This window comes from Lactuca sativa, chromosome 3 (genome assembly GCF_002870075.4).
Source record: "Lactuca sativa cultivar Salinas chromosome 3, Lsat_Salinas_v11, whole genome shotgun sequence".
Classification (NCBI taxonomy): Eukaryota; Viridiplantae; Streptophyta; class Magnoliopsida; order Asterales; family Asteraceae; genus Lactuca; species Lactuca sativa.
The window spans coordinates 310,820,290-310,847,933 of NC_056625.2; the positions used below are offsets into that span (position 1 = coordinate 310,820,290).

General features: G+C 38.3%; 1 protein-coding gene across 1 annotated transcript; it reads left to right on the forward strand.

Moving 5' to 3' along the window:
- The first annotated feature begins 20,257 nt into the window (after positions 1-20,257).
- LOC111916869 (uncharacterized) lies at positions 20,258-23,300 on the forward strand. The gene is made up of 6 exons (XM_023912528.3): positions 20,258-20,619; positions 21,016-21,175; positions 21,484-21,671; positions 22,012-22,135; positions 22,712-22,842; positions 22,930-23,300. Exons 1-6 carry the CDS (start codon positions 20,389-20,391, stop codon positions 23,056-23,058), a joined length of 963 nt encoding a protein of 320 aa, XP_023768296.1. The 5' UTR covers positions 20,258-20,388; the 3' UTR covers positions 23,059-23,300.
- Positions 23,301-27,644: the final 4,344 nt, after the last annotated feature.

Genomic DNA, 27,644 nt, shown 5'->3' on the forward strand with positions numbered 1-27,644 from the left:
GCTTCAGCCGCCGGCCCAAGTAGGAAGTGAAAGTCTCGCTCCAAATTGACGCAAAGGGGGAGATTGTTGGGCTGAAAAGAGTTTTGATGTTGCGTCTTTTGGGCTCGTTAGATTAGCCTTTTATTCTCCGGTTTGGGCCTGTCCAACCGAGAGCCTTTTATGTATTGTATATAAGTTAAATGCTTGCATGCATATTAGGTTAAGATTCTAGAGGTTATCGATACAGCGATAGATCAAGAGTATTATATTTTTCTGTAATCGTTCTTGTAATCTTCTAATCCTTTACAGTTGATGTTCTTAATCGAGCTCTTCTAAGGATTTTATTTAATCATTCGACACGTTTGATTCAAGCTGTTTGTTCTTATTATTGCGTTTTTAACTGTTTTATATTCATATACTTGTTCAAGATCTAATCGATCTTTGTAGATTAAAAGTTGTTTTTAATCCCATCATACACCATGGCTAATATTTTGCTTAGATGTATGATATGCAATTAGCTTGGTTATCAAATAAATAAAAATGAGGTGATTTAGTTTCATTCAAATTTTTATTTTTTATTATTATTTTTTTTATTTGAAGTTTGGGCTGAGAATTTGGCTAAGAGAAATGGGATTGAAGAAATTTGGGCCTTCTCTTGCCTTTTTCGAATTTATGAAGCCCAAAAATAAACTTTCGGCCCATTGGGCCCTTAGGAGGGTTGACGGCCCAATGAAGTCCACTTTAAAGGGTTTAAGGCCCACTAGGGCTATTGGAATTGTTATGGCCCAACTTGGCCCACTAGGAACAAAATGAACCATTTTAGGCCCACATGGCCCAAAAATGTTAAGTTTTATGAGTGTGGGTCCATTTAGAGCCCAATTAGGGTTCCTATGTAACACTCTAAAAATTTCAACCAATTTAAACTTTTCAAAAACAACCCAATTTCATAAGGTTATTACAAAAAGGTTTTCAATAAAATTATTTATCAGAGTCTTCCCAGAACCATATCATAAAACATAGTCATGAGGAGCGGTACGATCACGCCTTTGCCTTGCCACGGTCTCCTGAAGAACCTGGAAACATTTAAACCACAACTGTAAGCCCGAAAGCTTAGTGAGATACCCCAAGATACTAACCACATATACCATACACATAACATGCCATATCATAACAGAACACAGAACAACCATGCACTTCGGGTCTACTGTGTGACTGGTCCGCCCTATCGAGCCTTCAGTCCACCTGGTCCACCCTCCAAGTCTAGCCATATACATTGAGTCTACAATGTGGTTGGTCCACCCGCACCGGGCCTTCAACCCACCTGGTCCACTCTCTGAGTCTACAGTATGACTGGTCCGCCCGCACTGGGCCTTTTCAGTCGGCCTGGTCCACTCTCTGAGCCTCGGCATGTCTGGTCCGCCCTCGCGGGGCCTACAGCACAACCGGACCACTTGCTGGGCCTTCGGAATATCCGGCCCACCCTGGGTATGTTGGCCTACAGCACAAAGCAGGACCCGCCTTGTGACAACCCGAAAAACTCCTCGCATGCATTCTTCAATTCTTTCCAATATTAGACTTATTTTACTATATAGTAGTACCCTTTAGAGTCTAATGAAGCGTTCTAAATGTGATATAATCAAGGTAGGAGTGTTAAAAAGGGTTAACTCAAAGTGTAGGAATCAAAAACCGGGCCAAACACTCCAACACATGGAGTGTGCGGCTACACACTTGAGTGTGCGGCCACACCCTCTTGTTTGCGGCCTCACACCCTCCCAACCGCACACTCCACCTATATATGCCACACTTAGATCATTCTTGAACCCTTCCTTCACTTCTTCAAGCATAGAACACGAAAATCCTCTCAAGTATCATCCATTCTCCTTGAAGATCTTCATAAAAGGTACCAAGAACACCAAGAACACCAAGATCTTCATCTGGCCGCACACATGGCAGCACACACCACCTGGCAGCACACATGGCCGCACACAGGGCCGCATACATGTGCTGGCAGCACACTAGGCCGCACACCTGGCCGCACACACACACATAGTGTGTATTTTGGCCATACACCCTCTTGTATAGCCTTATAAACCCTCACACAATCATATATGATTATAACACTTCATTATAAGTGTTTACTAGTCCCTAAGGTGGTCCCAAAATCATCAATTAGTTGTTCATAACACTAATTAAATCCATATATGTACCAATATATGCTAAATAGGATTCGCGTGTGTACTCAAGTCACCACTTGGCACCTAGCGTCTAATCCAACATTGTCATCAGAACCACTCACTACAGGTGAGTTTATACCCCTTTAATTAACCTTTGAAATACTTTTAAATGTTTTAAATGCTTTTATGGGGGGGAATACAAGTTGAATACTTATAGTTATTACATCAATCACATGTGATTAATAACTACAAAACCAATGATTTCATCACTGTTTCAAAATGTTTATCAATCTGTTTTACTTCAAAATGTTTTACAAACTCTTTTACTTATCAAATACTTTTATTTAAACTTTATTATACTTCTTATAAATTGCGTGTCCATATATGCATAGATATATAAGAAATGTTTAAAAGGCTTAGGAAGGTCATCCACCCTATTTCCTTTTCCTCGATTTGGATATGGTCTGGTGGGATGTCGGGTAGCCGTCCGAGGGTCATTTCAATATTAATTATATATCATATGTGCGTATATAGACATAAAAGTACTTCTATATTCATGTGTATCAGTTACATCATCAGTAAGTTACCATCGGGGTAACACAGGATCATACGTCTACAAATTCTAGATCAATGAGTCAGTTCATTCATGAGTCAATACTTATTAACTATGAGAACATATACATTGCTTTACTATGAGAACATTTACAACCTATACTAGAAAGGGAACATACACAACTATACTAGTACGAGAACATATACAACAATACTAGAACAAGTAACATTACATTACCTATACATAAATACGTTTACAATTGTGATCCACTGTATCGGGCATGCCTTAAATGTCATAGCCCGAGTTGTAACCAGAATCTCTTGGAGGGAGAGCGTGAGTTTGCGTATAGATCTATACTGGATTGACTATCCTACACCTTGCTGCTAGCTACAGTCGGACCTGCAGGTCTGCGGGTGCCAAACGTCATACCTTTTTACGACCTACATTTGTCGTTGTTACTCAGTCGATAGTATGGTACAATTAATCACATAATACCTTAATATAAATCCGGTTTAAGGTAGTTAGTACAGTAGTAGTTCCTATAATACAACACTACAGTACTACATTAATTTACCCATTACATACATTTAGTGATTATTTCACTTAAACATTAATGTACAAACTATATTTTGTGAATGATAGTTACACTTGGGAAATTACACACTTTTACAACAAACGAGCATATAAACCAGTTAAGCCTTGGTAGAAGGCTACTTTAATAGAAAATATAGGTTTTTCTGAGAGATTCAAACTTTTACAAACACTTACAAACATTTTACAAACTTACACTTGAGACATGTTCAAACGTTTTGATAACAAACACCGACACTAAAATACTTATGAACTCACCAGCTTAATGCTGATACTCGCTTTCAAAATAACTTGTATTCTCAGGTCATCAGTAGACAGGTACCGAGACCAGCTTTTGAGAAGATGGAGCGCATCCAAGACTCATCTTATTATTTTGATTTACATTATATTTTTGGTGTCTAAAACTGTACAGAACATGCTTGTATTAAAATTATATATTTAATGCAATGGATGATGTTGTTTGCTTGTTTACTACTATTGTGTTGTGATACATTACATGACGTCCTCCGCCCCAAAACGTTTCCGCCGTTCTCGGTTTTGGGGTGTGACACGCCTCAACCCAACCCCCGTCAACCAACCATGTGCACATAAACATATAATCATATAACAATTAATCACCAATCAACCGATCTAGCAGATCACATAACATAACATCATCCTAACCAGGATGCCGACCTAACCAGTCACTAGCATATACCATCCTAACTACCAGGATGCAAACATAACAAAGAAACAACATAACAAGGATACCCGGATTACAATCCGATAAAGGGTCGGCCTTGGTGCCTTAGACCCTGTCGATATAGTGAGGATAACTCACCTACAACTGTTGACTGAAAAGATAAGACCAAGCTGCTCCGACCACTGACACGATCTCCACCACTAGCCAACACCAAAACACTGAACTCAAAATAAATGCCAACAATTACCAAAATGCCCCTAGAAGTCAACTGGTCAACTCTTGGTCAAATTCAACGTCAACTCTCCTGCCTGACTCTACTCGCCGAGTCACCCCGCTGACTCGTCAAGTTCCCTTGCTCTGAAACTCCCAAATCACGACTCAACTCACCGAGTCACCCCGAGACTCGCCGAGTTCCACAACTCTGAGTCCCCTCGCACTCAACTCACTGAGTCATCCCTTGACTCACCGATTCATGGCTTAACCAGAATATGTTAGGACCTCACGACCAGACTCGCCGAGTCCGAGAATAGACTCGCCGAGTCCAAGGCCATCTTCAACCAACTCGCCGATTTGTTCTTCCAACTCGCCGAGTTCCTGCCTATCTTCATGCAACTCGCCGAGTACACCCTTGTGACTCGCCGAGTACCCCTAGGTCTTAATCCATACAGAGGCTTTACAGGCCATGCAGATGATCCAAACAATAGATCCACCCTTCTACAAACCATCCATCACGAAAAGTGGCAAACTTTACATGAATCCAAAGAGATCTAAGCATATAACACGCTAGGGTTAGGGTTTGGGACAAGATGGCTTCACCAATCACTCAAGAATAAGGACTTTTATGCACTCTAGACCTTCTCCATTCCAGATCTGAGGTAGCAACCTCAGATCTAAACTCCAAACTCAAAATATCACAAGATATGCTTTCCAAAAACTCCAAAATGATGAATCTAGATGAATAACATCCCAAGCAACGAAATAATACCTCAAAAGAAAGCTCCAACAGAAGAGTAATCCAAATCCTTGCAAAGCCCCTTGCTCGAAGCCTCTTAGCCTTCAAAGATCTCTTCCACAAACACTCCTTCAAGGCCCAAATGCTCTCTAATTCACTCACAACGAATATTAGGGTTTCTGGACTTCAAGGGAGAGTAAAGAGGCTGGGGAGAGGGCATTATGTCCTTTATATAGGGCTCATCCCCCGGAATTAGGGTTTTCTCTACACAGCACCAACTCGCCGAGTCCATCCACCGACTCGCCGAGTTGGCCACTTAACACGCGACCAGAATCGCGACCCTACTCGCCGAGTCCAACCATGGACTCGTCGAGTTGACCATTCACATTTTCACTTTGAACCCTGAACTTGCACTCCTGAACTCGGGATGTTACATCCTAGGCCCAAGATAGTCAAGTTGAAGGTTTATTGGTCCATTAGGGCACTAAGAGAATCCTAGCTCATATAAATCTTGAACCAGGATTTTTAGGGTTTTCAACTCATGATTGCCTATTTGAAATGCTTTGTATAGAGTTTTGAGCTTCACATGTGATCCTTGATTAAGTTTGTTGTCATTGAATAAGCATAGTGCATAGTATCAAATTAGAGTTACAGGTATTACAATATATAATGTTTATAGGAGCACAAAATGTCCTAGCTAGAATGCTAGTTGTGACACCAATTTAGAAAATTGGGTCATTGGTGGGCCACTAGTGGGCTTGGAAAGACTATCTAGAATTGGGCCTTTCATGTTATGGATTTGGGGCCTAGGTCATGGACTGGATTAGATTGTAACGCCTGTGTTTCCGGGCTTGCCGTTTTTAGCAATATAATAGTCTAGGTTAACCTTTGTAACCCGTTTTGAAATAATAAGAATGTATTATTTGAGTATTATGTGTTTTGTGCTTAATTGCTTAATTACGTGGTTTGATTAATTAAGAATAAAAATAAGCGTCAAAATTTAAGTGTAAAATAAACTTAATATCTTTGGTTAATGTTGTAGTAGTCGAAACGAGGTTTCCGAATATATAAAGAACGCCCAAATCTGACTTCGTATGAGGAAGTTATGATTTATCGAAGTTCCGGCTTAGCAGTATACAGCCTGTTTTACTCGATTTGAGATCGAGCGGTTGTTAGCCGAAGCAATCTAAATGAGAATCGAAGATCTCATTGTTGGTATTGAAACAATAAAAAGTTAGGCGAGAACGGACGTCAAACGAAGAAGTTATGAAATTATAACGAAAGTTTCTGTCGCGGCCTATTAAAAATAATTAATAAAAATAAAGTCAAAATTAGCCGACGGAGTCTAAACGAAAGTCGTAGAGCATGGTCTCACCTTTCCGTGGATATAAAGAACGTCGAAAACGGAGTTCGTATGAAGAAGTTATGAATTTCCGAAGTTTATTAATCATTTAGTAATTAAATTTAATTATAAATCGAAAGTATTATCCGAAGCCGTGTCACCGGTGTAATCCGGAGTACGCCCCGCGTACGAGGTTACGCTATCGCGTAACTCCGATAGTGTCGACACTTCGGATGACGCATGCAATGACGATTTCGGACGCGTACGCGCTGCGTACGCCTGTACGCCCCGCGTACTCCGAGGCTCCAGCCTCTATATAAAGGATCCGAAGGCAGCCTCATTTGTTGTTCAATTTCTTCTCTTCTCTCTAGTCTTTTGCATCGTTTTTCGTGCCGAAGCTACCCCGAAGCCCCGGTATCATACTCTAGCCCCGAGGCAAGTCCCGAGACCCCGAAGATCCCGAGAAGCGCGGTTCCCGAGTCGAAGCTCTGCCCGCAAGAAGTTCGATTTTCGAGGAGATCTTCCAGATCTGCTGTGGATTACTACTTCTATAAGCCGTAGTGCTGTCGGATCGTCTTCTGATCAAGTGAGTGTGTAGTTATTTCTTCTAATACAATAATACGAAGTATTTTATATAAAAATACGTGTTATGTGTATATATTTGGTTGTGTTATGTGTGAATGAGTATTCACTCTCTTCTATCTTATAGATCTGCTTATTTCTTTATGAGATATGTGTTATGTGTGTGTGCCTCATCTGTTATGTGACATATGTGTTGATTAAAGCATGCTATACAGGTTTTCTTTAAACTACGTATGAAAATATATATTTTATCTACTAATATGTTGGGTAGAACATGGGTAGATAGTTGGTGTGTAATAAACAGATGAGAGGCCTCGATGTTGTTGTTGTTGTTGATCTAGTTATTCAGCGGAGTATGGATAACGACCACGGACTCTTTCTAGACAGTCCAGTGGAACGCTAGCAGGTTCATAACCTGTAGGTGTTGTGAACGATGTGTTCACCGGTGTACTCTATCCCCCTCATGGTTGCCTTTAGGATATCTATTGTTGAGGAAACCCCTTCGCAGTGATGTCCGTCCCGATGAAAATCCTAGATTAGGTCCCTTGAGATAGTTGTTTTAGGGACGTAAAGTGAGGATAACGGGAATGGGTAATCGGGATAGTGATTGGTTGGTGAAATTAAATATAACTTATTTATTGTGGGTTGAAAACCCTATATGCTCACCAGGCTCCCAAGCCTGACCCACTCAGTTTTATTTGTATTACAGGAAGTGGCACAAGGGCGTAAGATGGATGGATCATCTTGTTGTTTTGTTTACAAGTCTGTATATGTATATATTTGTTGAATGACTTGTAATGTTTATCGTTTATGCTTTATGGTCTGTATCGGAACATGACATCCCGAGTTTTGATTATATAATGAAATGCATCTCTTGATGAAATGCTTTGATAAATATTATTTTATCATGTTTTGTTTTGGGAACAAATTCCGCAACTCTTTCAAATAAAAAGGATTTACTCTGAAAATATTTAAAAGCATAAATGAAAATCGGTCTTTTCTGGCCGAGATTTTGGGGATGTCACAGTTGGTATCAGAGCATTAGTTTAAGCGAACTAGGAATTTGTAGGATTTCTAGACTTAAACTTAGAATGCTAAGTGGAATTTTGAGATGTGTGTCTGTTGGATTTTAGACACGAGCACTGGTTTATTTTAGGAAAGTTGCCTAAAATGCTTTTATGTGCTAAATGTTATATGTTGCCATATATGATATTATTTGTTCGGATCTACGGTTTGTTGCCAACCGGATCTGAAGGTTTATGTGTTTAGGATTCTAAGCGTATGTATACGATATTAGAACTAGCATGTAATCGTTTGGAGTAATAAGGTGAAATTATTCGGTGTGTAGATCAAAATGGTGAGAACGAGGAGTGGCGTTGGAAACGCAGATGAAAACAGGAATCAACCGCCAGTGATTGAGCAAATACCTGTTGTAGCAGCAGCACCAGAACCAATAACAATGGCTGCGGTGCAAGCCATGATTCGGGCTATGCTAGCCGAACAAAGGGAGGAGATGCGACAAATGTTGCATAATAATAGGGATGAACCTATCATACCTATTGAGGAACCGGAATTGATTCCCGAGCAATCGGAGGAAGGGAACAATAGTCGCATGGTGAGTCAAGTTGGGACTCAAGAGGAACGAAGGAACGATCCGGAAAGGAGAAACAACAAGGATGGGCGTATGTACAAGAATTTCTTGGGCGCCAAACCGCCAAGTCTTTCTGGGAGCCCAAAGCCTGTTGAGATAATGGATTGGATCTCCGAAATGGAGATGGTATTTGAAAGTTGCGACTGTAGCAACAAACAGAAGATCGTCTTTGCGGTTAGACAACTGAAGACTGGAGTCTTGAGTTGGTGGAAGTTGTTGGCAGATACTATGCCACAAGGAGAAGCCCTGAAAATGTCATGGGAGGAGTTCTTGGAACAGTTAAGGGTGCAGTATTGTTCGGAGATAGATCTGATTGATCTGAACAATGAGTTTCAAAACTTAAAGAAGGGGAAGATGAGCATAGATGACTATGCTACTGCATTTACTGAGAAGATGAAGTTGTTTCCGTACCTAGTGCCAACGGAACTCTCCAAGATTGAGAGGTTTGCTAATGGACTGCCTGCTGACTTTGGTCCGACAGTCAAAATGGCAACCACTCTGAAAACCGCTGTACGTGCAGCTAAGAATGTGGAGGCCCAGCAGAAGGAAAAGGGTCTGGAAAGGATAGATGTTGGAGAAAAGAGGAAGTTCGATGGAACTTCAGGATCCAACAAGAAAAACAAGTTCTCGAAGTCTGGTTCGAGGGGAGGTGGAGGTGAGGCGAAATGGTGCGACAAATGTAAGAAGAAGCATCATGGAAGATGTGAGGTGGCGAACACATGCTACAAGTGTGGAAAGCCAGGGCACTATGCCAATGAGTGTAACCTCACAAAGAAAGTTTGCTATGGTTGTGGTGAGGAGGGTCATATGTCGAAAGACTGCCCGAAGAAGAAGGAGGCAGCTAGACCCAACATTCCGCCAAAGCCAAAGGCGAGAGCATTCCAGATGACACTGGAAGCTGCTAAAGATGAAGCTGATGTCGCTTCAGGTACCTTTCTCGTTAACGAATTGTCTGCCCAAATTTTATTTGATTCTGGAGCCAACTACTCCTTTATATCGCATGAATTTGGTAGAAAGCTAGCTTTGCCTGTTGTTAGACTAGATAATGCCTTATTAGTCGAAGTTGCTAGTGGCAAGTTTGTACCTGTTAGCTATCGCATGAAAAACATCTTAATTGATCTGAATGGGAATAAGTTCCACGAGGAATTATTGCCTATCGAACTTAATGGTTTCGACATCGTATTGGGAATGGATTGGCTTAGCGCCAACGACGCCGAAATTTTATGCAAGAAGAAAATAGTCAAAGTAAACCCGCCTGGGAAAGATTCGTTTATGGTGTATGGAGATAAACGCAGAGTAAATTCTGGAATCATTTCGTTGATGAAAGCCAGAAAATATTTGACCAAGGGGTGTACATCGTATTTAGCATTCGTGATTGATGCTAAGAAGGAAAAGAAGGTGATGCAGAATATTCCAGTTGTGTGTGATTATCCGGAAGTATTTCCCGAAGATCTTCCTGGATTGCCGCCTGATCGACAAGTGGAATTCCGTATTGACTTGTTGCCAGGAACAACGCCAATTGCGAAAGCACCTTATCGATTAGCACCGACGGAGATGAAGGAGCTAATGATGCAACTTCAGGAGTTATTGGACAAAGGTTTCATTAGACCTAGTTCATCGCCCTGGGGAGCTCCGGTGTTATTTGTAAAGAAGAAAGATGGAAGTATGAGAATGTGCATCGATTACAGAGAGCTGAACAAGGCAACAATAAAGAATAGATATCCGTTGCCGAGGATTGATGACCTGTTTGATCAATTGCAAGGTTCGAGCTATTTCTCGAAGATTGATCTTAGGTCAGGATATCATCAGCTAAAAGTAAGAGAGCAAGATATCGAGAAGACTGCATTCAGAACTAGATATGGACACTACGAGTTCTTGGTTATGTCGTTTGGACTAACCAATGCTCCAGCAGCGTTCATGGATTTGATGAATAGGGTTTGTAACCCGTTCCTTGATAAATCCGTGATAGTGTTCATAGACGACATTCTGATTTACTCGAAAAGCCAGGAGGAGCATGGCAGACACTTGCGAGAAGTGTTAGAAGTCTTGAAGAAGGAGAAGCTGTATGCTAAGTTCTCCAAATGTGATTTTTGGATTCGTGAAGTCCAATTCTTGGGTCACGTGGTCAACCAAGAAGGGATAATGGTTGATCCAGCGAAGATCGAAGCTGTGACGAAGTGGGAACAACCGAAGAGTCCCACGGAGATTCGAAGCTTTTTAGGATTAGCCGGATATTACCGAAGGTTTATCCAAGGCTTTTCTTCGATCGCTAGTCCATTGTCAGCTTTGACCCACAAAGGAGCTACTTATGCTTGGGGTGAGAAGCATAAGGAAGCATTTGAGAAGCTAAAGGAGAAGCTATGCGAGGCACCGATACTTTCTCTACCCGATGGAGTTGAAGACTTCGCTGTCTATAGCGATGCGTCTGGGGTTGGATTGGGTTGTGTTTTGACCCAAAGAGAAAAGGTGATAGCATATGCGTCTCGACAGCTGAAAGAGCATGAAAAGAATTACCCGACTCATGATTTGGAGTTGGCAGCGGTAGTTTTCGCTCTGAAAATATGGAGGCATTACCTCTATGGCACGAAGTGCAAACTTTTCACTGATCATAAGAGTCTCCAATACCTCTTTAATCAGAAAGAATTGAATATGAGGCAACGACGCTGGCTAGAATTACTTAAAGACTATGACTGCGAGATACTTTACCACCCCGGTAAAGCTAATGTTGTTGCTGATGCTCTCAGTCGGAAAGTCAATCCCGAAAGGAAAAGGCCAAGAGCGTTGAGAATTGAAGTTGTCTCAACTATTTTGGAAAGTATAAAGAAAGCTCAGAGCGAAGCTTCTGAGAAGATGACAGAAAGGAGGAACGTTTGGGCAAAACGTTGGTGTTCGGTGTAAACAGTCATGGACTGAAGGTGTTCCAAGATCGGATTTGGATACCTAAGACAGGAGGAGTCAGAGATCTTCTGATGGAAGAAGCTCACAAGACCATGTACTCGATTCATCCGGGTAGCACTAAAATGTATAGGGACCTGAAACCCTACTACTGGTGGCCGACGATGAAGCTTGATGTTGCAAAGTATGTGGCCGAGTGTGTGACTTGTGCGAGAGTCAAGACACAACATCAGAAACCGTACGGGAGTTTAGAACCTTTGCCTGTGCCTATGGGTAAGTGGGAAGACATTGCTATGGATTTTGTCACTAAACTGCCCAGAACAAAGAATGGTCACGACATGATTTGGGTGGTCGTTGATCGATTCACTAAGAGTGCGCATTTCATAGCGGCCAGGGAGAAATGGTCTATGGAGAAGCTTGCGAATTCTTACGTGAAGGAAATTGTGAGGCTTCACGGTGTTCCGTTAACGATTGTGTCGGATCGTGATAGCCGTTTCACATCGAGGTTTTGGAAAAGTCTACAAGAGGAATTGGGTACCAAGTTGTGTTTAAGTACAGCTTACCATCCACAGACTGATGGTCAGAGCGAACGAACGATACAAACACTTGAAGATATGCTGAGAGCATGTACTCTGGAATTCCTAGGTAATTGGGATGAACATTTACCGTTGGTAGAATTTTCCTATAATAATAGTTTCCACTCGAGCATTAAGATGGCACCTTACCAAGCTTTGTATGGACAGAAGTGTCGTACGCCGTCTTGTTGGCTTGAGGCTGGGGAAAAGCAGTTTATGGGACCGGAGTTGGTTCATCAAACTGCTGAAAAGTTGAAAATAATTAGGGAAAGAATGTTAGCGGCTCAGGATCGTCAAAAGAGCTATGCTGACAAGAAGCGGAGACCGATAACTTTTGAGGTTGGGGATTCGGTTTTGCTTAAAGTCTCGCCGTGGAAGGGACTTATAAGATTTGGTAAAAGGGGAAAGTTGAGTCCAAGGTTTATTGGACCGTTTAAAGTTCTTCAGAGGATTGGGAACCAAGCTTACAAGCTCGAATTACCCGAAGAACTGAATGGAATTCACAACACTTTTCATGTGTGTTATTTGAGGAAGTTCACGGGAGAAGTTCCCGACATAATTCCAATTTCTGAATTGAGAATTGATGAGAACAAAAGGTTGATTGAAGAACCAGAGGCAATTGTTGACCGAAAGACTAAGAAATTGCGACGCAAGATGGTTGGGTTAGTGCTTGTCCGATGGAAACACACGAATGGGCCGAATCTCACCTGGGAGACGGAGAGTGACATGATGGGTCGCTATCCACATTTGTTTGTTGATGTGTGATTCCGGGGACGGAATCATTCTAAGGTGGAGAGAATTGTAACGCCTGTGTTTCCGGGCTTGCCGTTTTTAGCAATATAATAGTCTAGGTTAACCTTTGTAACCCGTTTTGAAATAATAAGAATGTATTATTTGAGTATTATGTGTTTTGTGCTTAATTGCTTAATTACGTGGTTTGATTAATTAAGAATAAAAATAAGCGTCAAAATTTAAGTGTAAAATAAACTTAATATCTTTGGTTAATGTTGTAGTAGTCGAAACGAGGTTTCCGAATATATAAAGAACGCCCAAATCTGACTTCGTATGAGGAAGTTATGATTTATCGAAGTTCCGGCTTAGCAGTATACAGCCTGTTTTACTCGATTTGAGATCGAGCGGTTGTTAGCCGAAGCAATCTAAATGAGAATCGAAGATCTCATTGTTGGTATTGAAACAATAAAAAGTTAGGCGAGAACGGACGTCAAACGAAGAAGTTATGAAATTATAACGAAAGTTTCTGTCGCGGCCTATTAAAAATAATTAATAAAAATAAAGTCAAAATTAGCCGACGGAGTCTAAACGAAAGTCGTAGAGCATGGTCTCACCTTTCCGTGGATATAAAGAACGTCGAAAACGGAGTTCGTATGAAGAAGTTATGAATTTCCGAAGTTTATTAATCATTTAGTAATTAAATTTAATTATAAATCGAAGGTATTATCCGAAGCCGTGTCACCGGTGTAATCCGGAGTACGCCCCGCGTACGAGGTTACGCTATCGCGTAACTCCGATAGTGTCGACACTTCGGATGACGCATGCAATGACGATTTCGGACGCGTACGCGCTGCGTACGCCTGTACGCCCCGCGTACTCCGAGGCTCCAGCCTCTATATAAAGGATCCGAAGGCAGCCTCATTTGTTGTTCAATTTCTTCTCTTCTCTCTAGTCTTTTGCATCGTTTTTCGTGCCGAAGCTACCCCGAAGCCCCGGTATCATACTCTAGCCCCGAGGCAAGTCCCGAGACCCCGAAGATCCCGAGAAGCGCGGTTCCCGAGTCGAAGCTCTGCCCGCAAGAAGTTCGATTTTCGAGGAGATCTTCCAGATCTGCTGTGGATTACTACTTCTATAAGCCGTAGTGCTGTCGGATCGTCTTCTGATCAAGTGAGTGTGTAGTTATTTCTTCTAATACAATAATACGAAGTATTTTATATAAAAATACGTGCTATGTGTATATATTTGGTTGTGTTATGTGTGAATGAGTATTCACTCTCTTCTATCTTATAGATCTGCTTATTTCTTTATGAGATATGTGTTATGTGTGTGTGCCTCATCTGTTATGTGACATATGTGTTGATTAAAGCATGCTATACAGGTTTTCTTTAAACTACGTATGAAAATATATATTTTATCTACTAATATGTTGGGTAGAACATGGGTAGATAGTTGGTGTGTAATAAACAGATGAGAGGCCTCGATGTTGTTGTTGTTGTTGATCTAGTTATTCAGCGGAGTATGGATAACGACCACGGACTCTTTCTAGACAGTCCAGTGGAACGCTAGCAGGTTCATAACCTGTAGGTGTTGTGAACGATGTGTTCACCGGTGTACTCTATCCCCCTCATGGTTGCCTTTAGGATATCTATTGTTGAGGAAACCCCTTCGCAGTGATGTCCGTCCCGATGAAAATCCTAGATTAGGTCCCTTGAGATAGTTGTTTTAGGGACGTAAAGTGAGGATAACGGGAATGGGTAATCGGGATAGTGATTGGTTGGTGAAATTAAATATAACTTATTTATTGTGGGTTGAAAACCCTATATGCTCACCAGGCTCCCAAGCCTGACCCACTCAGTTTTATTTGTATTACAGGAAGTGGCACAAGGGCGTAAGATGGATGGATCATCTTGTTGTTTTGTTTACAAGTCTGTATATGTATATATTTGTTGAATGACTTGTAATGTTTATCGTTTATGCTTTATGGTCTGTATCGGAACATGACATCCCGAGTTTTGATTATATAATGAAATGCATCTCTTGATGAAATGCTTTGATAAATATTATTTTATCATGTTTTGTTTTGGGAACAAATTCCGCAACTCTTTCAAATAAAAAGGATTTACTCTGAAAATATTTAAAAGCATAAATGAAAATCGGTCTTTTCTGGCCGAGATTTTGGGGATGTCACATAGATCAGGGGTAAAAAGGTCATTTTACCCTAAGAAGGATTATTGAGTTTGGACTAAGTGTTATCTTATTCTAATAGCTCCGGGAGTCGTCAGAGCAACCGCTAGAGATTTCTTACCATGAGATTTTGCATTCAACTTTGCGAGGTGAGTTTTCCTCCTATGTGAACAGGTCGAAGGCATTAATGTCGGCCCGTATATTATGTTAGTATGTTCCAGACTAAGGTCCGATATCGGGCAGTGCCCAATGTAGGTTTATATGTTTTCCGGATTTCGATCCGACATCGAGCGGTGCTCGAGGAATGTTTGTATGCTTGATGTCTTTGTGATTCTTGCATGTGTATGTATTGTATGTTTCCGGATTACGGTTTAATGCTGGGCAATGCCCGAGGAATGTTTGTATGTTTCCAGATTACGGTCCAATGCTGAGCAATGCCCGAGGAATGTTTGTATGCTTCTGAATTTCGGTCTGATGTCGGGCGGGCCCGAGGAATGTTTATTTTTTTTGTTATGTGATTATTTATGTGTATTTTTTATATGTTTATATGTATATCGAGCTTTGCTCGATGCCGGGCTGGAACCGATGTCGGGCGGAGCTTGATGCTGGACACTGTCCGATGCCGGACGAGGATCAATGAACGGGCGGGGCCTACTATATGTTTATATGTGATTATGTGATTATGTGTATGGTATGTGGTAGTTTGGGGAGACTCACTAAGCTTCGTGCTTACAGTTTTCAGTTTTGGTTTCAGGTACTTCCAGTAGCAGAGGAAAGAGCTCGGGATGATTGTATTGCACACACCATGATGCTTTAGCATGGGATGTTTACTCTGATATATTTGACAGATGTTTTCGATTAATATATCATTCATGATGTTTCGAGATACTATGACTAATGTTTTGATGAGATTATTTTGATAACTATGGTTTTATTTAATAATCAAAAATGAAATTTTTAATCATAATTTTTGGGGATGTTTCACTCGATGATGCACTTATTCGAATATTAAGTGCGGATCAAAACAATAAAAAAATTGACAACCATATACACCAAAATCATTATCCAAATTTGTACAACAATTCTTTTTTTTTGGACCAAAGCATAATCTTTTGACAAATGTTTCTATAATTTTTTTAGACTGTTGGTATGACATCCTGGTACCAAGTTGCTACATCAACATCGAGCTCTCAACGCTGTTGTGGGGATGGTGTTCAAGCCTGCCTTCAACACAATGTGGTGAGGCAAGAAAAACAAAGGAAAAAAGAAAAAGAACGAAAAACATGACAATAAGACACTTTGAGCAGACAACCGGGGATAACACAATGGGAAGGGTGGTGTTCGTTGGTCTTAGCCCCGTTGAGGCCATACAACATCAACTCTCTAAGGTTTTTTGTTTTTTTACCCATATCTACCGGTCTTAGGAAATAAATAAATACATAAATAATCTTTCCTAATAAATAAAAATTATTTTGCCTCTTGTCGATTTCTTATGGGTTTTGACACTTGTTATTTTATACTATTTTTGAAATAAATATTATCTACTTGTTAATTTCTGACTTGTTTCCATTTTTAAAATTAAAATGATATATATATATATATATATATATATATATATATATATATATATATATATATATATATATATATATATATATATATATATAGGAAAAGGGAATATACGGTTGTGATGTATGTATGCTTGGGTATAGAACCCTTCAAAACTACACCGTTTTGTCGAAAAAACCCACCAAATCACGTTCCCAGCTTATACGGGTTTTTTTCCATGCATATCCTTTGTTTCCATCTCTAACTCTGCTAACAATCTTCTCTATTAATTGCTCATCCTAAACCCTAAACCCACTTGTAATCGTAACTCCCATCGTCTGCAATACCAATTCTCCAAGTCGAATCGGCAAATAGCTCACTGTGTACAATCAAATTGATTTAAGGTAAAAACTTTTGTTTCCCAACTGTTCGTTAGTATGATATTTAGAAATACATATATTTATTTTTTGTTTTGGTTTCGTTCATTCGGCCTCAAATGCAATCATCATATAATAATAATAATAATAATAATAATAATAATAATAATAATAATTAGTTTTTTATCATTATCATCACGTTTTATGAATTTTGCAATACATACACAACACATGTAGAGCCAATAATTCCAAAAGCTTCTTGAAAGCGCTTTATGAGTCAAAGCTTCATAAAACCATTAAGTTTTAAATCTTTAGCGGCTCAATGAAAAACATTTCATTCAAATAATAAAATTAGAGCTTTGTGAGACAAAGATGGAAGAAAGTATCGATTATAATAATATGGGCCATAATATTAATTTCGTGTTCAAGAGAAATAATTTCAAACACCAAAATTAGAGAAAAACTAAAATACCAATCCCCTGTTATGTTATTTTGTTGTTAAATTTGAATAAATTAATGAAAGCTTGAATATGATGAATCTGTAACATTTTTTTCAATGAAAGAAAGACAGAAACAAAATTAACCCTCTATAATTGTCAATTTATCAATGTTATACAGTATGAGTTTTTACTAATGGGTGACGCCTTGTGTATCTGGTACAGGACATGCAAAACCACATGAGTTTAGAAGCTCAAGTTGTTGATGATCCATTACAAACAGATACAACCAAAGATGTCGATGAGAATATGAACCTTGGTAGTGATGTATATGAAAGAAATGATGAAAGTATCATGGGAAAGATTTTTGATACACCTCATGATGCGTATGCATTTTATAATCGATATGCTTTTTTACATGGATTTTGTATACGAATTCATTGGGGTTATAAAAATAAGACGACAAATGAGGTTTATCGTAAGATGTATGTTTGCAACAAAGAAGGTTTCAAAAGATTGAAGGCTAATAGTTCACATGGAGATGCAAAAAAACGACGTAGAAATTTAAGGACCGGGTGTAAAGCAATGGTTCATATTTCAAAACGGAAAGATGGGAAATGGTTTGTGGATGTGTTTAATGATAAACACAATCATGCGTTAAGTATTACACCGACAAAAGTAATGAAGCATCGATCGCATGGAAAGTTACATCGTTTATTGGCGTGTAAATCTCTTATGGTAGAACTTGGTCAATCAGGGTTAAAGTCTTCTCAAATCAAAAAGGTTGTTAATGCAATGAAAGCTCCATCGGACATCACTAACGATGTTGTTTTTTGAAGTTATTATAGAGGTGGAAAAGAAAAAGATAATTTGAATTCCTACTAAACTGATGAAATTCAACATATGAGACTTAAAGTTGCTATTTGTTCCTTTAAAATACTTAAATTGGTTATTTGAGACTTTGATTTTACTGCAGTAGCTATGTACTTCATATTTGAGGCCTGGAGCTTATTGTTATTTGAATCGGTGATTTACCATAAAGGATAATGAAATGACATTTTTAATTTGATTACTATCTTTACTTAAGAACCATGGATGTTCTGGTTATATTGAACCTATAATTCCAGCCACTAGCCCTTTGACCTTAGGATAGACTAAATGCCAAAAAAACTAAACACATAGCTTATCAAACATAAAATGGATGGACTAAGTTCCAAAATTACCAACATCGAGGGTTAGAAGCAATTAACTTTCAGTGAATTAATGTTGAATACTTGTGTACTTCTACAATTATAAAAGATATATCGAGATAACAATGTACTTTCAAGACGTCAAATATCCTCATAGTATTGTCAATGAGAGATCAAAATTCGATTTCGTTTTTGAACATGATGTCACTTGTTTGCTATTCCAGACTTACAAACAGCCAGAGACAAAAAAAAAGTGGAAATAATGAACCAGGTTTTATTGAAGTATTAAAACAAATTACAATAGTGAATGTATGAATTCGCTAAACACTATAAGCATTTCTAGGAATGCAATAGATGTCCTGCTAAAATCACAATTTAGATGGAACTTTTGATCTTCTGTTTTCTCTTTCGAAGAACCTTGATGTGTATGTGGGTTTTTTCGTTATAGAGACCGTGTTATACCTGTAAGAAATTTTTTATCTTAAGCCCATCTACTAATTGGTATAATAATCTCCAATTCATCAGTGCTTATTCACTCTTTATGTAGAGGATGCCAAGGACTCCAGATTGATACATTCAATCACTAACTAGTACCAAAAAGGAAGAGGAAGAAAAAGAATCAATAGTATGTCTCATTTTAGATATACATGAGGTTATGTAAAGATACACATGAGTGTTTAATCTCTAACCAAGACTTGTCTCTTTGACATATCATCGAGCACCTCTAGTGCACTCGGTAGATCATCATGTTTTCTAAAGATACTGAAAGCAAATAATGGAAATTCCCTGTGAAAATGTTTGCTAATATATTAGACTTAAATTTCCCAACTTTCCTGCTCAATATCTTCGAATCCAAAAAAGAACCAAGAGGCTTCAAATATTCTCTAATTTTCCTTATCAGTAAATGCCCAAACCGAACCCAATGCACGTGAATTTGGAAATAGATGCAGGTCAAAGAGAAAGGTAGAAGAAAAAAGATGGTGTCAAATTCGAATCAGGTGGTTACTTTGTTGAAATCGAAAAGGGAAATTAGGAAATGATTTGGTTTAAACGGAAAGTAAGAAACTATATTTATTTAACTTTAGGATTTATATCGAAACTACGTAGCTTAGAAGCAAAACAACGTAGTTTTAGAAGTTCTATATCTAATATTACATGCATGACAGCCATATATTCACTTTTCCATATATATATATATATATATATATATATATATATATATATATATATATATATATATATATATATATATATATATATATATAGAGAGAGAGAGAGAGAGAGTTAAATTCAAATGTTTTCACTATCTATTGTGTGCCTGTATTATTGATTTTGGACCAATTATTTTAATTATTTTAAGAAACTAATTAATGCATATTAAATATTGAAGATGTAATTAATACCCATTATATCTTCAACATGTAATATGCATTGATTACTTTCTTAAAATAACCAAAATGATTGGTCCAGAATCAATCATACATGCACACAATAGATAGTAAAAACAAAATAACCTAACTATATATATATATATATATATATATATATATATATATATATATATATATATATATATATATATATATATATATATATATATATATATATATATATATATATATATATATGTAAAATATTAAATATAATATATATATGATATTAACTTGCTATAAATACCTTTATTTTTTATTTTAAAATTTTACATTTAAAAATATACTTACTGTTTATTTTTCAATGTTTAATTTTTTTTAAATAATGTATTACACAGTATTTGTGTAATACACGGGCTCGTAAATAAATAAATAAAAACGTGAAACAGGGTGTAGTTGCTCTGGACACTTTTCCTGCTGACCCTATGGATTTCCCTTCAAAGATCTAGACAACCGTTTACACTACAACAGCATTCAGGTAATCAGAAAGATCAGACTGAGAACGAAAAAAAAAATGAGCAACAACAAGAAATTATTGATAATCGGAGGCACTGGTTACTTGGGTCAGCATCTATTACAATCCTTTTCAGAATCCCAGAAATCAATCGATCTATCAATAGCGTTCACACATCAGTCGTCTTCTCCGCCTAACCTCTTACTTCAATCCCTTCCTCATGCTACCCCCTTTCAAGTTGACTTACAAACGGGTCAGGGGTTTGACTCCATCTCTCACACATTTGGCCAGGTTCTCATTCTCTACCACTAATTCATTGAATCTTATCGTTTATTGTTCATGTTTTGGTTTTAATTTCGTCAGACATACCGCATCCAACTGTAGATATGTAATAATGCAGCTCATTGTTGAATGTTTTCTAAGACTTAGGGATTTCGATTTCATGGATTGGAGAATTGGTGAAAATTCTGTTCAAATTTTAACAAAAATGAGCTTATTTCAATTCCAAATTTCGGTTCCAATGCACCCAATTCAGTTCTCGTTTGATTGTCATGTTATGTTCTTTTGAGATTCTGGAAATGCCTATTTCTATGATGATTTCTGTGCATTATTTTGATGAATTTAATCTGATCATTGTGGAATCTTTATCCTTCAAATTAATTTAATGGAAGTTAACTTGCAATGCAGCCTGATGTTGTAGTCAATTGTGCTGCAATTTCTATACCTCGTGCTTGTGAGACAAATCCTACACTTGCCATGTCCGTTAATATTCCTTCCTCACTTGTAAAATGGTTATCAAGTTTCACTGAAAGCAATACTCTTCTCATTCATCTATCCACCGATCAAGGTAATACAATTGAACCCTATGACCTTTGCTTTTTTTTTTTTCCTCCCAACTAAAATTTATCAAGATTGTGAAATTTGAATTTTGGAATGTAAGGTTAAAATGGTCATTTAGTCTCATTCAGTCAGTCTGGAAAAGAAATAGATTCTGTGACTACAAAACTTTATTGCCCATTTAGTCACTTTACCAATACTTGACTTAACTAGAAAAAAGAAAAAGAAAAAGAAACTAGTTATGTCCCCCATTAAGTCAGAAAAATTCATAATTTTGTCATTTTAATTTGTTTATGTTGATAATAATTTTTTTACCAGTTTATGAAGGGACAAAGTCTTTTTATAAAGAAGACAATGAGACACTTCCAGTGAATGTATATGGGAAGTCGAAAGTGGAAGCTGAAGAATATATTATTGCAAAATGTTCAAACTTTGTGATTTTAAGAAGCAGCATTATTTTTGGACCACAAACTATCTCACCTGTCTCAAAATCACTTCCAGTTCAGGTATATATATATATATATATATATATATATATATATATATATATATATATATATATATATATATATATATTCTTTTTATAACATTAAGTTATATCATTTACACACATACATGCCCCATTTCTCACATAGGGCCCGAAAATACAGACTGTGACTGTGACTGTGACTGTGACTTCTTATCTTTTGTCCCAAACAAAAAAAAAAAGTTAGGACTGGGAGTGAGGGACTAATTCTCAGTCTCTCGTCTGTGCAAAAGACGTAAATGCCCTCATCATAGAAATAGCCCCAAGAAATATTGAAAATCTCTTTTTATGAATGTTCAACTTCAACATATGAAATGCAGTGGATGGATAGTGTTCTTGGCAAAGGGCAAGAAACAGACTTCTTTCATGATGAATTTCGTTGCCCGGTTTATGTGAAGGATGTTGTAAATATTATACAAATATTAACCAACAAATGGATTTCAGGTTACAAATTTCTCATTTTTTTTAATGAAATTCTGTTTGTAGTTATGATTGATTTCTAAGGTCAAACACGTCTAATTTTGCAACTTCATAATGAATGTGGTTTTCGTGATCATATCATATTTAGTAACAAGTACTACACCTAAAAAAGATGGTGTTAAATTTATACTAAAATTTATCTTAAATTTGAATATAAAAGGTTATATATTTGACTACAAAAGTCAAATTGTGCCTCTTTTATATTATATTCCTATTTTGATCAAATACACTACCTAGTTTCTTTTCTTTTTCTCCATTATTGAAAGTAAGATGTTATAATATACATATAAATGAAAGTACATTTCTTTCCTTTAGCCCATAAATAAATGGAGTCAAATTTGTAAAAAGTTACAATTTAATAAGGAAAGCCTCATTACCTAAATTTCTCTATTAACTTGTTCTTTTTGCATTAATTTAGAATAAATAAATAAATAAATAAGACACATACCCATATATAGCTTACCATATTAAGTCATATTTTTTGCATTAAGTCAGAAAGAAACAACACCTAAAATTTGGGATATTTTGGTCAATTTACAGATGGAAAGAAAATGGGATTGCTTCTAAATGTTGGTGGGCCCGATAGGTTATCTCGGGTTCAAATGGCTGAGACTGTGGCTCATGTTAGAGGCTACAACACCTCATTGATCAAACATGTGTCCACGTCATCGGTTAGTTTAACTTAACCCTAGTTAAAAATCAAACTCTCATACGTTTTTTTGTTATAATTTTCAAATTATGGTTTTTTTTTTCTTCAGATTGATCGTGGAGTGAAGTCACCAAGTGACATATCCATGGATATAAGCAAGCTAATTCAAACATTAGATTTTAGACCAATGTCTTTTCAAGATGGTGTCAAGTTGACAATTGAATCAATGAATCCATGACATAAAGTTGTTGGTTTTATAGACTCTACATGGAAAAAAAAATAGTATTATGTTGTTGAAGTAGTGTATGAAATGTTGTATATTAAAACTAGTGAAAGACATTGTAACATGACTAGTGAAAGATGTGTAATAGGAGATAATATATTACATTGGACTGGCATTGGTAAGCGAAAATTACAATTTTTTATCACATCCAAAAGGGTGGGAAAATATTTCGGTATTGATATATTGTTTGAGTAAAAGACGTGTATGCCCTTATCATTATAATTAAAAGTAGCCATAAAAGCTTATACAATATTGTTATGTCCTGATCAGTCTAATAATTGCAGCCTAACATTATAACTAAAAAATTGTTGCTTGTTTTGATATTACGCCAAAACCAAACCGAATTTATTGCACACCTCGTAATTTCTTTCGCAACTTTATAGAAACGATAGTTTGCTTGAAATAAAATATATTGTTAGAAAAGATGGCTTGAAAACTTAATTATCTTTTTTTTTCTACATTTGTAATAAATGTGATTGTGAAATTTGAACATTCATTTTATCATGTTCATAGAGGAAAATATGGTAAATGTGATAGATCCTTGTTTTTGCTCCTATAGTCGAATCGATAATCTTAGTGTTGATATTTAAACATGTCACATATAAATTTTGTTATTTGGATCATACATTTTAATGGTCAATTACATGAAACTCTAGTCAACCATATTTAGTTTTCCGTTCCAAAAAAATAGTCAATTACAAATTTTAGTTACAATTTAAAGGGATCTAATAGGCTTATTTTTGCTTTTCTTTCATCATACGATCATAATTAAGATTTGTTTTTTGGTATGTTTTTAATATGATTGAAGTAACGGCCGACCGACCCTTTTAGGCATGTTTGAGCTTTTGAGAGTTTTTAGGAACTTTAGATTTAACAAAAAAATGTCTAATAAAGTAAAAGCTTCATTTTTAATACGAACTTAAAGGTTTTTCAGAACAAAAAACTCAATCCAAAAGTTATATTAAGTAGTGTTTTTCTTTTGCATATTATAATAAAATTATCAGATCTCCCTTAAAGAAAAACTCATGTTATTTTTATGTTCTTTTATGTAATTTTACACATTTCAAAAGCTTATAACTAATTTTTCAAACAATGTACACAAATAAAAGCTAAATTTTCCGGCTGCAAATAAAAACTATATCGTCCAAATGTCAATGGGTCTGAAAAGTTATTGCAGGTTCAAAGGGTTGAGACTGTGACTCATGTTAGAGGCTACGATCAAACTCATGTCCATATCATCGGTCAATGTAGCTTAACCCTAGTTAAGAATCACACTCATGTTTCTTTTTGTTATAATTTTCAAAATTATGATTTTTGCTTTCAGATTGATCGTGGAGTAAAGTCACCAAGTGCAATATCCATGGATATAAGTAAAGTAATTCAAACATTAGATTTTAGACCATTGTCTTTTAAAAATAGTGTTAATTTGACAATTGAATCAATGAATCCATGACATGAAGTTGTTGGTTTTATATATTATATACATGGAAAAAAATTAGTATTATGTGGTTGTAGATTATGAAATGTTGTATATCAGATATGATTAAAAGTAAAACTACGTTGGTTTTAAGCAGTGTTGCAGAAATTGGCATTGGCGGCCGATTAATCGGCGATTAATCGTTTGGCGGCCTCAAACCGGTTACGATTAGGGTTCTTGGCGGAAATTGGTCAAAATCGGTCAAATTCGGGCTTGGCAGTCCTTGGCGGCCTTGGCGGTCCTCGGCGGTCATAGGCGGGAAATATTCATTTTTAATATAACCAAAATTTCATTTTTAATATAACCAAAATCATAAAACGGAGTATATCATAATAAAACCATGCGTTGCAAATCTCAAAAACCATACTAAAATTACAAATGAGAAAGCGGTGTCATGACTGTATCAAATCATATATAAGATAACCGATCAACTCCCAGGATAAAAACTGTGGCTGTGGTGTGTGCGATGCCATCATCCCGAGCCCTTCCCTTTGCTTGCGGAAGTACCTGAAACCAAAACTGAAACTGTAAGCATGAAGCTTAGTGAGCTCCCCCAAACTACCACATACCACACAATAACATATAAAGCACATACTGGGCCTTGCCCACTGCATCGGACCGAAGTCCGGCTAACCGGGGCCTTGCCCCCTACATCGGACCGAAGTCCGAAGCTGGATGAAACATCGGACCGAAGTCCGAAGCTGACTGGGACCTTCGTCCCCTACATCGAACCGAGTCCGAAGCTGACTAGGACATCGGACCGAAGTCCGAAGCTGACTGAGACATCGGGCCGAAGTCCGAAGCTAACTGGGACCTACGTCCCCTACATCGGACCGGAGTCCGAAGCTGACATCGGACCGAAGTCCGAAGCTGACTGGGACCTTGTCCCCTACATCGGATCGAAGTCCGAAGCTGACTAAACATAGCATAAACATATCATCTAGTATAAACACATAACCCTGTCTGAACCACGAAGGCATCAAACATACTAACTACTACATCGGACTGAGGTCCGAAGCTGACTGCTAGCTAAACGGGCCGGCATTATAGCCTTAGACCCGTTACTACTGGAAGGACACTCACCTCGTGGACTGGCTGCTGTGTGAATGGCTCTAGAAGCTAACTGTTGCTGCTCCGGTATCTCCCCGGCTACAAGGCCATAAACACACTCAATCAAATACTAAACAGAACACTGGGGTAAAATGACTGTTTTACCCTTGGTCAAAGTCAACTCTCCCGGTCAAAGTCAACCCACAGTTGACATGACTCGCCGAGTTGGGCTACCAACTCGCCGAGTCTTCTAATCTCATTTCACAACCCCACTCGTGGCTACTCGTCAAGTATGGCATCGACTCGACGAGTACTCTCTCGATCCAAGAACTCAGACAATCTTCATCCGACTCGCCGAGTCATATGAACAACTCGATGAGTTGCTCTTGAGCTTAAGAAGATTGCCTTGGACTCGCCGAGTTGTATGAACAACTCGCCGAGTCCCTCCATTGCTGAGTCTGCTCTCCGACTCACTGAGCCCACTCTACTACTCACAGGCTTCCACTCGTCATCACTCAAAAGGGGAAAAACGGGGACTCGCGACTCGACTCGCCGAGTTGTTCTTCCGACTCGCCGAGTCGCTTGCATGCAGCAACTCAAAACTCGATTCTGATTGAATCCAGTGTATAAAACTAATAGATTTGGACTCCCTTAACTCGATTAGCACGTAAAGATTCTATATTTACATGCCCATAAGCATCCATGAAGCTAAAATGGCTCAAAAAGCATAATAAAGGCTAGATCTAGGGTTTTCATGCAAGGTAACTTCAAAAAGGCAATAGATATGGGCTCTACAACTCCTAAATGAACAGATCTAAGGATATCTCGACATAATAGGGCATCCATACAATCATAAGGCTTGAGAGAAGCATCAAACTAGATCTAGAAGAGTTCTAATGGAGGTTAAAAGCATAAAACAGGAGGGAATCCGAAGAATACCTCAAAGAACTCTGATTTGCCCTTGGATCTTTGCTCTACACCTCTTCTCCTTGCTCCTTTCTTCTTCTCCTTCTTCAAGCCTTCAAAATTTAACACAAGAACACTTAGATCACTCAAGGATGGATTAGGGTTTTCTCACAGCTTTCTGAGGGTGAAGGAGGCGAGATTGGGGGCTATAAGGTGGATTAAATAGTGAGCAACCCGGGGATTTAGGGTTTCTTCCAGGCAAGCAGACTCGCCGAGTCCCGAATATGGACTCGCCGAGTCGCCGACTAACACGTGCTCGAAATCCCGTCCCTACTCGGCGAGTCAGGCTATGAACTCGCCGAGTCCCTCTTGCAAACTTCTAATTAAATACTATGGAATCATCATACCGGGGACGGGTCGTTACAATTCTCCCCCACTTGGCTCAGACTTCGTCCTCGAAGTCTGCTACGGCTGAATCTGCAAATATCTCCGGGTAGTGCTCTCTCATCTCCTCCTCAGCCTCCCACGTCCACTCAGACCCCTTCCGGTGCTGCCACTGCACTTTCACTAACTGAATTTCCTTGTTCCTCAAGGTCTTTGCCTTCCGGTCCAGAATCGCGACCGGTCTCTCAATATAAATCAGGCTACTATCAACCTGAATATCCTCTATGGGAACAACTGCTGACTCATCCACCAAACACTTCCTCAACTGAGATACATGGAAAGTGTTGTGGATCTGACTAAGCTCCTCAGGAAGATCCAACCGATAAGCAACCCGACCCACCCGGGCCAAAACCCTGAAAGGACCAATAAACCTGGGACCCAACTTGCCCCTCTTCCGGAACCTGATAACACCCTTCCAAGGTGAGACCTTCAGAAGGACCATATCACCCACCCGGAACTCCAAGTCTGAACGCCTCCTATCGGCGTAACTCTTCTGCCGACTCTGCGCAGTCTGCAGTCTACTACGGACCTGCTGGATCAACTCGGTCGTCTTGAGCACCACCTCTGTGCTTCCAATGACTCGCTGACCTACCTTGCCCCAACAAATCGGGGTCCTACACTTCCTCCCATAAAGCATCTCAAAGGGAGGTCGATCAATGCTCGC